General features: G+C 39.0%; 1 protein-coding gene across 1 annotated transcript; it reads right to left on the bottom strand.

The window, feature by feature from the left end:
• Positions 1-4,671: 4,671 nt before the first annotated feature.
• LOC123442544 (receptor-like protein 6) lies at positions 4,672-9,013 on the bottom strand. The gene is made up of 3 exons (XM_045118614.1): positions 7,390-9,013; positions 7,077-7,292; positions 4,672-6,886 (listed from the first exon to the last, which is right to left on the bottom strand). The coding sequence occupies exons 1-3, from the start codon at positions 9,011-9,013 to the stop codon at positions 5,007-5,009; spliced, it is 3,720 nt and encodes a 1,239-aa protein (XP_044974549.1). The 3' UTR covers positions 4,672-5,006.
• Between the last annotated feature and the right edge of the window lie 4,207 nt (positions 9,014-13,220).

Genomic DNA, 13,220 nt, shown 5'->3' with positions numbered 1-13,220 from the left:
GCATGCTTTTTTCTACAAAAATATCTGCTTAAGAATAGAGTAAGAAAACTGTGCACGAAGAATATAGGTACGAAGGGTCTGAAATATTGGTGATCGATGAGCTGAATGTGACCTGTCTTATCTTCAGGTTCACTAATCATGGGTCTACGATGATCAATACCCTAAATATTCATTGTATACCCTTTTACCATGACGTGATACACAACTTCTGTAATGCTACAGTATTAAAAGAGTATCTTTGGTCCATCATACCGTACAAGAGACCAGTGGCGAATCTTGGAAGAAAATGAAGGAAGGGTTCAAAGTCAAATGTGTGTAAAAACTCTTGATTTTTTTGTCTAAATAAGGTAAAAAAAATACAGTATAGTAGTAAATTTTCTTTTTCCAATATTTGGAGCTGGGGCTAGAGCCTGTCGAAGCCCCCTGCTAGATTCGCCACTGCTATACACTCCTGCCTATAGAATTAAGACGCCGATAACCACCACATGTGGTGCGAGCAACGCCTGGCAACACGTTCCATGACCATAGATTGGATCATATCACTCAAGCGTGCGTAAGTGACGAAACAAATGTTGGTAGCAGGAATATTTTGTATTTTCAGTTTTTTAAATGTTTTATCTTTTAAATAAAAAAACCGATTGGAAAAACCTTTTTACCATTAAATCCGTCGCGATAATATCCTCGAAACTAGATATCATATCCATATGTTTCGATGACTTCCTTTTTGTTAAAAGTTATCATGTCTATTGCACATAAATTGCCATCATGATTACATTGAAGTTGTCATGATATATTTCAACTACTTTTTTCTATGTTTAAAGTAAATTTTAACATGCTACAAACAGAATTCAAGAAACTAAATTTACCATGATGAATTACTAAAGTTTATCATGATCCATGAAATAATTTTAACATGCTTTATAAGTAAAAAAGAAATATGTCATTAATTACTTTAAAAATAAATAGTCAATAGCTCAAATTTGTCATGAGCAAAACTAAAATTGCCATGGTGAATTACTTTAATTTGTCATGATACATGCACTATTATTAGCCATGATTGATACAAAAAATATTTTTCATGTTCAACATATGCTAGAATTGTCATGGCTAAAATACAAAAAATGTCATGATCTATAAACTCAATTTGATAATTAATTACTAAAATTTTCCATGATCCATGAATTAAATTTGCCGTGGTTAATTACTAAAATTAGCCATGGTCAATTAATAAAAATTGCCCAAAAAGTAGTTGAAATAGAATGGTAGTTTAAAATCTAGAAGAAAAAACAAGATAAAACATGTGGTGGCAACTTTATTGTAAACACTATAAAAACTTCAGTTTAAACATCATGACAACTTTTGGCTCCAAAAAATGATCGTCAAAACATACTGCCTCTTTTTGAAGATCTCATCGAGACGGATTTCATGGTAAAAATGGATTTTTAATTGGATTATTTATTTAAAATATAAAACATTTTTATGTCAAAAAAATCAAAAAGATTCTGCTGATGTCATATGTTTGATGTGGTAACATGGATGATTATGGAGATGTGTGGACCATGTTGCCTCGTGTCACACATGTGAGTTTCATAATTTAGGTCGAATTATTCAGAGCTTTAAACCTTATGACAAAAGTGATTGCTTAAACATCCACTTCTGGATCAAGAAAAAAAAAACTTTGTTTTGTTAATTAGCAAGTTGCAGAAATATATTTGAATCTGCGAGGCTATACCAACCACCACTCGATACAAATTGCAAGCAGGCAATGGATCAAAACCAATAATTGTGGGGAAAGTGTATGTGCATGAATCAAGAATAAATATTATACCATATTGACATTTAATGTTTTTTATCTAGGAATAATTTGAGTGGTTAATATCCTATCTTGTTTGAGAAGATTTTTTTTATTATTTTGTTTTTGAATATTAGTGTGTGTTATATATCATCTGCCGTATAACCCTAGAACCTCAAATAAGACTGTTGATACGGTGGCAGCTGACCGTACCCGCTATAGTACTGACTCGTTGCAAAGCTAAAACGACAAGGCCCTGTCCAGAGATTTTGGGGGCCCGGGGCAAAACTCGAACACATTCCCTATAATATAATCATCAAAATAATCAATATATATCTGTATAAAATGTATAAATAAGTAATTAATTAATGCATAAAAAATTATATCATTGTAAGGTAATTTATATATATTATTTTAATACAAAATCTAACATTTTTAGCTTTAGGTCACTAATAATGTTGTTATCCATGGGAAAGAAAATAAAAGGCATACTTTATGTAAAATTAGGCGGTCACAATGGCCGATGAACTGTAGTTTTGGTATGGTAAACCAGCTAGCAAAGAAAATTCCATGACATAAAATGTATAATCAACCAGATAATCAAAAATAGATTAAAAACTATAATGGGCCAACATGAGCATATTAAGGCCGAGGTTGGATATGACAAGTTCCTCACTAAATAAGTTGTTAGGATAATCTACCATCAATTTTTCACATGAAATCATCTATTTAAATTATACTCCCTCCGTCCGAAATTACTCGTCATAGGAATGGATGTATTTAGACTTATTTTAGTTCTAGATACATCCATTTCTATGCAATTTTCTGACAAGTAATTTTGGACGGATGGAGTATGAAATAGTATATATCTTTTTAGGATCAGTTGATCGCTAACACCATCCTCCAGAAAAAAAGGATTTACTCCAACTAAAAAAAGAGGATTGGTAATTCTGCTGAATAGGTAATTTTGAATTGGAGATGATTGTATGTCACACGGCTATTTTTGAACTAGAGCTGACGGTGTGCCCCATGCGATAGCCTGCCCACATTGTTTCTATTTTAACTAATTTACTATTTCAAAAAGTTTCGAAATTCTAAAAAAAATGTGCATCTATTCAAAAAATGTTGGTGCACTCCAAAAATGTTATGAAATTTAACAAACGTTAGTAGCTTCAACAAGTGTTCAACAGTTTTTATAAATGTTCACAAAATTTCTAAACTTTTCAAGAACTACAAAAATGTTTGCTGATTTGAAAAATGTTCACGCATCTTAAAAATGTTCATGCAAAAGAAAAATGTTTGTGCATTACAAAAATTGTACTCGCAATTTCAGGAAAATGTATGAGGGTTCAAACAATGATTGCTGATTCAAAAACAATGATCACGGGTATAGAAAAACGTTCACAATTTCAAATGCTCGTGAAATTGTAAAAATGTTCATCAATTCACAAAATATTGATGATTTGAATTTTTTCCCAAATTTGAATAAACTACACATTTTCGATAATGTTTACAAGTTCAAAAATATTCATGATTTTTAAAAATATTTCGCGATTTGATAAAATATGTTCACATATTTTCAAGATGGTCGCAAAACTGAGAAGGAGAAGCAAAAAAGAAAGAATAGAAAATTTATTATATAAATAAAAAGTAAAAAATATAAAATATACCTTAAGAAGATAAAATAAAGTAAATAAAATAAAAAAAAAGAGGAAAAAATGAAGAAAAAAACAAAGAAACCTCTCGGGAAGGAGTGCGAAATGGCTTGCTGTAAGGTGCAAGCTAGATCGCTAAAGTACGCGCAAACTAGGAGACGCCCTAAAAATAACATAGCGGCTGCCTTGTTTGTTTTTTCTATTGTTTTTCGGGTTTTGCTTTCGCTTGTTTTTTCTTTTATTTTTATTACACTTTCTCCTACCTACTCCATTTCTAAAATTCACAAATTTAACTGAAAATTTTCATTTTTCTGAAATTCATAAACCTTTTAAAGTCGTGGATGTTTTTCTTGGCCCTTATTTTTATCAACGAAAACACCAAAAAAATGCACAATTTACTGGAAAGCCAAATATGTTGGCATGGTGACTTGTATTGGTCAGATAACCTCATGGTAAACATTTGTGGTCACTGACAGATGTCAAAAAAGCCTACTCTCAAACGGACCCTTCTAACCTACTTGAACATTTTCCTTTGAATATGGTCTATTTTTTCACATGCATAAGTTGACACGATTTTTTCCCAGTAGGTGTGCATGCCCATGGTAGACATCCATGTCAGGTTTGAACGAATTCCGGCACCATATGCAAGTTGCATCACGTCCAGCCATTTATCGACGTCTTTTTATTATGGCGCCTTCAATTGATCATTTGAGCTCATTTGAGCTCATGCCAGGTTTTCCCAGTATTTTTTATTTAAAAAATGAAAAAGGAAAAAAATCATAAAAATAAATGGTTGGCAACAAATAAAATGGAAAATAAAGTTCTGTAACCAGACCAGTGTCTTGCTTGAGTACAACTCAGGGCAGATGAAATGGGCATGTGGAACATCGATTTATCGACATGATTATGTTAGAACAATTTTTACTCGTAGTACCTGATATTTGTGAGAAAGAAAGCTGCCACATTTGTGAAAGCTAAAACGGCAGTTTCAAAATATATCCCAAGGTATGAAACCACGGATCATGGGGAATCAAGAAGTTTGAAACACAGAAAAAACTAGTTTAAGAACTATGGTTTGCAGTTTGCGGCTGCTGCCAAAATAAATCATAGACACCATAAATGGATAAGCAGAAACAGTTCCGCAAAATGATGGCCACTTTCACATGTTCACTGTGGTAACTGATACTAGGAAAGAACTATGTTTCAGATAGAACACGAATCAGATGTGTTGGTGAAGCGTATAACCATTCTCAGGCCGCATGGAGTTTATTTACAGTCGAACAAGATTACAAACTGGTTACAAGATTTATATCCGACTTAAACCTACACAGGACATTTGAACCTGGAAATGACAGGAGATACATTACAAGATGTTACTATATGGCCAACTAGGCCAAGCAACACACTAGAGAAGATAAGACATGAGAGCGATGCACACACCTCACTAGAAGCAACAGTTTTTTTTTTTTAAAGGACTAGAAGCAACAGTTGCACAAGACTTATAGGCTCGCTTCCAGCAAAGCGTGCTTGCACTTGGAAGCAGTTTCCAGTGTTCGAGATCAAGTCCTCAACGCTCTTGCAGATTTCACAAGCAATTCGCCGACCCGACCCCATCTCATGAGGATGGCAGCTGCAAATCCGATACCAAAGCCCAGCCCGATGAAGAGAAACAAGATGACATCCACATGAGAGGACTTTTCCGCATGCGCCGCACTTGGAGGAGCGGGTGAAACGCCGCATGGGTTGGACAATGGTAGTCCACACAACCCCAGATTCCCTTCAAATGAACTGTTTTGGAATGTCGCAAATTGACCTGACCGAGGTATCATTCCCACCAAATGATTGTCGCGCAAGTTCAACATACCGAGAAAGTTGAGATTTGTTAGGTCCTCTGGGATACCACCAGAAAGCTGGTTTCGAGACAGGTCCAGCGATTCTAGTTGAGTCATCGCACCAAATTCCTTGGGAATATCACCGGTGAAGGCGTTGCCTGACATGTTTAGTACATGTAACGAAATAAGCCCCCCAAGCGATCCAGGAATGGTGCCATCAAAGGAATTATTTGATAAGTCAATTGCTGTTAAAGTGGTTAAGATCTTATCAAATGTCCTATAGATGCTTTTATAGTATATAGTAACACTATCCTGATAGGGATGTTCAGAGACACTTCCGTTGAAAGCACTAACAATAAGACCAGTAGTATTCAACTCCGCCTTCATTGATTTCAACCCCCCAAACCATTCTGGACTCAAATTGCCAGAGAAATTGTTTGAGGCAACATCGATAATCTGCAAGCTAGAGAAGTATTCTCCAGATTTATCATCACTGTGAAGATCACCACCCATCAAGCCATAGAATCGGTTGGATCTCAAGACAAGGACGCGAAGTCCGGGAAGTATCCCCAGCCATGATGGAAAAGTACCTACCATGTGATTATTTCCTATGTCAAGGAGCTCCAGCTGCAAGCACTTGGTAAGTGTCCTGGGAAGCTGCCCTATAATCTTATTGTTGTTCAAGTCTAGTGTCTGAAGGAAACATTGATATTTGATGTTGTTAGGCAGCACACCTTCAAATTGATTTCCCCGCAAACTCAACACGCTCGTGTAACTATTTCCTATCAGACAGGAAGGTATCCGACCGCTGAAGTTGTTAAAAGACAGGTCGAGGACTTGGATAGTTGAATCACAGACTGTGTTAGGTATGTGTCCACTGATCTTGTTTTTAGAAACACTGAACTCATAGCCTGGATAGAGATTGAAGTTTGGAAGCACCGAAGAGAAATTGTTGTTTGAATAATCTAAGAAAACTGCTGGCGGACTAGGCATAGGAATCTGGCCCTGAAGCTGGTTGGAACTGAGATCAAGAGTTTCCAACTGGTTGAAAGGGAGAACATAAGAAGGAAGTTGCATAATGCTGAACATGTTATGTGAAAGATTCAAATATGTAAGGCTACTGTTCCATGTTGCCCATATCCACTTTGGAATAGCACCACTGATTCTATTGCATGACAAGTCCAAGTAAGACATTAGATTAAGGGGTGCCAATGAACATGGGAATCGTGTTAAATCGCAACTTGCTAATTCCAACCTGGTAACTCGAGGGAGATAGGTACACACTGAGTTGATACCTTCTCCATCCATCTCCGTGACTGATAGATTGTTGTTGGAAAGACCCAAATGAACGAGATTTTCTAACCTCCAAAACGAGGAAAGGTCCACCGAACCCATCAAGTTATTCCAGCCAATATCAAGATAAGCCAGACTTGTGAGTTGAAAGAATGAGCCGGGAATATTCCCCTTCAAGTTATTTCTGCTTAGATCCACTGATACCAAGTGTGAAGAAGTCGCATTGATGTCTTGTATAGATCCAGATATTTGGTTTGAGCTAATATCTAGGCGTTGCAGTGTTGGAATAGTGAAAACAGATGCTGGAAGTTTCCCTGAACACAGAGTAAAGCATGTTTAAACATGAGTCATTTTATTTCGTTCACACAAGACATTGACCAAAAACTACTTCATTATTATGTGGTTTATATGATACAAAAGCATAATCATAAGTAAATATTTCTGATAATTAATCTTAGTAATATTATGAATGGAAAAAAAAGAATTAACAGATTATAGCCTTACCATTGAGACCATTTAATGAAAGATCTAATAAAATTAAGTGAGTCAAATTAGATATTGAATTTGGTATGTGTCCAGAAAAGCCAGAATTTCGAATACGTAATGATGTCAACTTCTTGAGTAGCGCAACTGCATAGAGTATTGGTCCAGAAAACTCAGATTCAATTATTTCCAAACTCTCCAAGTTACTAAGATTGCCTACTGCAGATGGCACTGGTCCTGAAACACACAATCAGGGATTTCAAATCTTATTAAGTTACTCAGATTGCCAAATGAAGAAGGTATTGGTAAAAAGAAAGAAAGTAAGAAAAGGTACCGATATTGTTGTAAACACCAATTGAAGATGGTACTGACCAACAACTGTTGATTTTCAAGTTTTTCAACTTCGTCAAGTTGCCAATTGAAGATGGTATTGGACCATCAAAGTAACAATCAGAGACTTCCAAGCTTGTCAAGCCTACTAGATTACCAAAATTTGATAGCGCTGACCTGGTGAAGATGCAGCGAGTGATTGACAGTCTGCTCAAGCTCTCGAGCTTGGCAACTGAAGAAAAAAATGTAGGAGAGAAGCTGCAGCCGTGGATTGATAGGCGTTTCAAGTTCTTGAGTTTGGCAACTGAAGAAAAAGATATCTGAGAGGAGTTCCATCCAAAGAGATCTAAGCTTCGCAAATTCTGCAGGTCTCCAATCCGTGCTAAAGCTATCCCCAATTCTGTTGTCGAGTCCATTTGAATGAGTTCCAAATGCCGCACAGACCTGGGAATACCAAGTGAAGATAGAGACTCCACTGAAGCAAGACTCAAACCAAGGCTTAACGTTTCCAAAGACTTGAAGTTGCTAAAAGGGCCTGGTTTTCCACAGGAGAAATTGGCCCCGTCTAGCACCATTGTCTCCAAAGAACTTGCGTTGGAGAAGTTGGGCACATGCCCTGAGAGATCATAATTCCCAGATAAATCAAGAATCCGTAGTGTTTTCGATTGGAAGGTTCTACGTGGAAACCACCCTTGGAGATTTGTCCCAGCAAGTTGGAGCACACTTAAATTGAGAAAATCCATGAAAAGCTCTGGAAAAGGACCTGCACCCGCAGATTCACTAAAGCTTCCGTCAAAGTTGTTGATATCAAAGCTTCCCTCGAGGTTGATGACAGTTAAGGAATGGAGATTTGAGAGCAACGGACAAATAGGACCGGCGAGGTTACAATAACTCAAGCTAAGAACTTGGAGATGGGGAAGATATTTAGCAAGAGCATGACACCAGTCTCCGCTTTTAGACATATCCACTCCATCAAGGTAGAGCTCTTTCAGATTGCTAAGGTTGGCCACTAGGATATGAAAGTTGGGATCCTGCAGTGAGAGCTGATTATAAGCAGAATCATACCCATAAATAGAATCATAGTGATAAAGAGAATCATAGTGATAAAGAGAATTATAGTGATAGGGATCACGAAAACCGGAAAGATCCAAGGAGATAAGGCTGGCAAGTCTGCCGATGCTAGCAGGTATCTGGCCTTGGAAACCGGAGTTGGAGAGGTTGAGGTGAGTGAGCAAGGAGAGCCTCTCAAACCCACTTGCCGGAAGACTGTAGCGACCGAAATTATTCATGCTAAGGTCGAGTAGTTGGAGTGAGGTCAGGTTGAAGATTGCAGGGTCAAGACCTGGACTGTAGAAGCCACGCCCACTGAGTTCCAGAGTGGTGACATGGCCTGAGGACTTGCTGCAGCCAACACCTTCCCAGAGACAACAGTCAGTGCCATCCTGCCATGACTCAAGGGCGCTGGGATAACGGATGAAAGAGAAGGGTTTCTTTAGTTGGAGGAGGGCTGCAGCCTGGTCTGGATGGCATCGGAGAGTAAGGTTAGCTTCAGCGTGGGTGACGGAGGTGGTGGCGAGTGCGGCGAGCACCACAAGAAAGGCTGGTATTGCCCGACAAATCGAAGCCATTGGTCCCAAACAAAGCAAAGCACTTGTTTGTTGTCTTTCTTAGAGGAAATGCAGGATCTCTGCAAGGCCTTTTATAGACGGATTGTTCAGAGGCAAAATAAAAAACAAGAGGTTCAGAGATAGGGTGGAAAAGGATTTATCAGGAGGTATATTAATTTCAAGCTTAATTCAGGTCTTCCCTGAAGTCGTCCGGTGGATGGAATGGGCCAGGAAGGAAAGCTCCAGCGTAGAAAAAATTGCACTGCCGTGTGAGACAGGTTTAACGTAATTGTCACCCTATTAGATTTGATTTATTTGCAGCTGGTAATAGCCGGCAAATCAAAGCCATTTGGTCATAAACAAAGCAAAGCACTTGTTCCTTTTGTCTCCTAGAGCAACAAAAAAAGAAGCAAGAGGTTCAGAAACAGTGTGACGACTGATTTGTCAGAAGATGTATTAATTCAGGCATAATGCTGGTCTTCACTCTTCACCGAAGTTGTCCGGTGTGTGAAATAGGCCAGGAAGGAAAGCTCCAGTGAAGTGAAGCAAAAGTTGTACTGACTTGCAAGACGGATTGCGCGTAATGGTTACCCTTGTAGAATTTTGGTTCGGGCAGATGCCATATGTACCCATCGCCATATTTATTGTAGCGAAATTTTGCGGAGGAGGATACTCGGCTCGTTGTCCCATTGGCACCAGATTGTGATTTGTGAGCAGCGACCAGTCAATAACCAAGCATCTAGTCTTGCAGGTTAATTGCAGGAGCAGCAGCACGTTGCTGTAATTATATATATCGTTGATTGATTGATACAGGCTCCGGCAAACGAGACTTGTCATAAACTATTTAAATTTAGTGTGCCACGAGCATCAGATTATGCAGAATAACTGAAACTATGTAGACATATTCAGAATATATAATTGCTCCGGCAAACAAGACTCTTGGGGTTTTCGGGGCGTCTGTGTGTTGGATGGGTGGGTTCTAGGCACATAATTGTGACTGTGCTGTAAACGGTCTCTCTGGATGAAAGCATCATTCATGATATACCTCAACTCAATGCAGATGAGAATGAGGTGTTATCAGCTCCATTTACAGAGAAGGAGGTGTATGACTCAATTATACAAATGAAACTAAATAAAGCGCCGGGACCGGATGGGTTCCCGACAGAATTCTATAAGAAATGTTGCACATTATTAAAGGGGACTTGATGCCTATGTTTCATGATTTATTTAATGGACATTTGCATTTATTTCACCTTAACTTTGGAACAATTACCTTGTTGCCAAAAAAGGTCCAGGCTATTCGAATTGAGCAATTTAGACCAATTTGTCTGCTTAATGTCAGTTTCAATTTTTTTACAAAAGTTGGAACTAATAGATTAGCAAAGATAGCTAATTCAGTAGTCCAACCGACGCAGACTGCGTTCATGCCTGGGAGACACATCTTGGAGGGTGTTGTTGTCTTGCATGAAATGTTACACGAAATCCATACAAAGAAACTAGATGGGGTTATCTTTAAAGTGGATTTCGAGAAAGCATATGATAAAGTTAAATGGTCATTTCTTCAACAGGCCTTACGTATGAAAGGATTCAATGATAAATGGAGAGATCAGATTGATAATTTTATTCAAAAAGGCGGTGTAGGTGTTAAAGTTAATGACGACATAGGGCATTTCTTTCAAACACACAAAGGATTACGGCAAGGTGATTCCTTATCTCCCCTGTTGTTCAACATAGTAGCAGACATGTTGACAATACTCATTGAAAGAGCTAAAGAAAAGGGCCAAGTAGGAGGCCTCATTCCACATTTTGGGGGGGGGGGGGGGGGGGTTCCATACTACAATACGCGGATGATACAATTATCTTTATGGAACACGATATGGCCAAAGAAAGGAATATGAAATTATTGTTGTGCCTATTTGAACAATTATCGGGGCTCAAAATTAATTTCAACAAAAGCGAAATTTTATGCTTTGGGAAAGCAAAAGATGAGCAAGACGCTTATAGACAACTTTTTGGTTGTGAATTGAGATCACTGCCATTTAGCTATCTTGGAATTCCTATTCATTATAGGCGACTGACGAATAAGGAATGAAAATGTATTGAAGATAGATTTGAAAAAAGCTAAGCTGCTGGAAGGGCAAGCTTATGTCATATGGAGGCAGGCTAGTATTAATAAATTCGGTGTTAACAAGCCTACCCATGTTTCTCTTGTCTTTTTTTGAAATACCAGTAGGGGTACGAAAAGACTAGATTTTTATAGACCGCGTTTCTTCTGGCAAAGTGATGAGGCTAAGAAGAAATACAGACTAGCACGTTGGGATATTATATGCAGACCTAAAGAACAGGGGGTTGGGTATTGAAAACTTAGAAGTGAAGAATAGATGCCTTCTTAGCAAATGGCTTTATAGGCTACCTACAGAAACTGAAGGAATGTGGATCCAAATACTGAAGAATAAATACCTACATTCAAAAACTTTAGCCCAGGTTACCACTAGACCGGCTGACTCACCATTCTGGAAAGGGCTAATGAAGATAAAGGTGACCTCCTTTCAGAGGGTGAAGTTTCTAGTTAGTGACGGTGCATCAACGAGATTCTGGAAGGGCACATGGCTAGGTGACACCCCTTTAGCAATTCAATACCCAACGCTATATAATATTGTCCAACGTAAAGACGAATATGTGTCCGCGGTACTACAATCCGTACCTCTTAACATGCAATTCAGGAGAGCTTTAGAGGGAGCACGTTAGAATGCATGGTTGCATCTGGTCAGAAGACTCATGCAGGTTCAGTTAACTGACCAGACTGACAATATTCATTGGATATTGGTTGCCAACGGGGTATTTTCAGTAAAATCCATGTATACAGAACTAATAAATACTGGACCATTATTCAGATCACTACATATTTGGAAAATCAAGGTGCCGCTCAGGATTAAAATTTTCATGTGGTTCATACACAAAGGTGTGGTATTAACCAAAGATAACTTAACAAAGCGAAGATGGAAAGGCAGGCCGAATTGTTGCTATTGTGACCACAATGAAACAATCAGACACCTATTCATACACTGTCCACTTGCAAAACTCTTACGACGTACCGTTCATATAGCTTTTAATATTTCTCCACCAACATGTATGACCTCGATATTCACAATGTGGCTCAATGGAGTGGACGGTAGAATATCGAAACTTACAAGAGTTGGGATTTGTGCGTTATTTTGGGCTATATGAAATACCAGGAACGACATGATTTTTAATGGCAAGAACTTCAACAATTTTTTGTAGGTCATATTTCGAGCGACATCCTGGATCCGTACGGGTCATTACTCAGTCATGCGGACTCCAGGGAGCTTATGGATATTGGGTGCAGCCGATGGGAGACGGCCGCTCGGGTTATCTTCAACCGGTTTGGATGGCGTGCTAATAATAGGCTAGGTGTATAGGCATCGTAGTCTGCTGTTAGTTACGCCGGATGTGGTTTTTTCATATCAGATTTTTATTTGTTTTCTCAAGCTGCAGAGCTTTGTGGACTTCAGACATTTTTTTCGAATTATTATAAATAAGATGGATGTATGCATCCATTGATGCAGAGGCCGGGGGCTCGTTTCCTCCTTTAAAAAAAAACCCGGACATTCCGAATGCGGACACATTCAGTCATTCAGATCACATCAGATCCATGAAATTGCTACCTATTCTTCAATTCGTCTACATAATTCAGGCCAAGTAAGCACAAAACAAACAGATTACGAAACTGAACAACATATGTTTGGGGATTATAAACGAAAGGAGGGAGCACGTACAGTCACTGGGTGAACACTGAACACTACCTGACCTGAGCACAAGAAGCTAGAATTAAACTGCGAAACCACGGGGGGCAAATAAGTAACAGAAGCAAACCAAGTGGCGACGGTCGGCCGGACGGGACGGGGGAAGCGAATGACGTCCTGACGGGCAACGCCGCCGTCGCGAAGCAGCATCCTCGCCTAGGAAGGAAGCTCCGATAGGGAGTGCGGTGAGCTGCCTGTGGTCAAGCAGCTGGCGGCTCGGAAGACGGTAGTCAGGATCTGCCCCGCCGCACCGCAGCAGCAAGGGTGGTGAGCGTCGTTGGAGATCAGAACAGCACACACATACCGGGCCGCAGGGAGGTCGAGGAGGCCCAGCCACGCTACCCAACGTGTAATACTGGCCCCTGGGCTGAAACCAGCTCACCAGTCCACCAAAGTGCTTTGAA

This window comes from Hordeum vulgare, chromosome 3H (genome assembly GCF_904849725.1).
Source record: "Hordeum vulgare subsp. vulgare chromosome 3H, MorexV3_pseudomolecules_assembly, whole genome shotgun sequence".
In the NCBI taxonomy this organism is placed as follows: domain Eukaryota; kingdom Viridiplantae; phylum Streptophyta; class Magnoliopsida; order Poales; family Poaceae; genus Hordeum; species Hordeum vulgare.
Note: the sequence above shows the minus strand (reverse complement) of the source record. Positions and strands in the feature narration are given on the sequence as shown.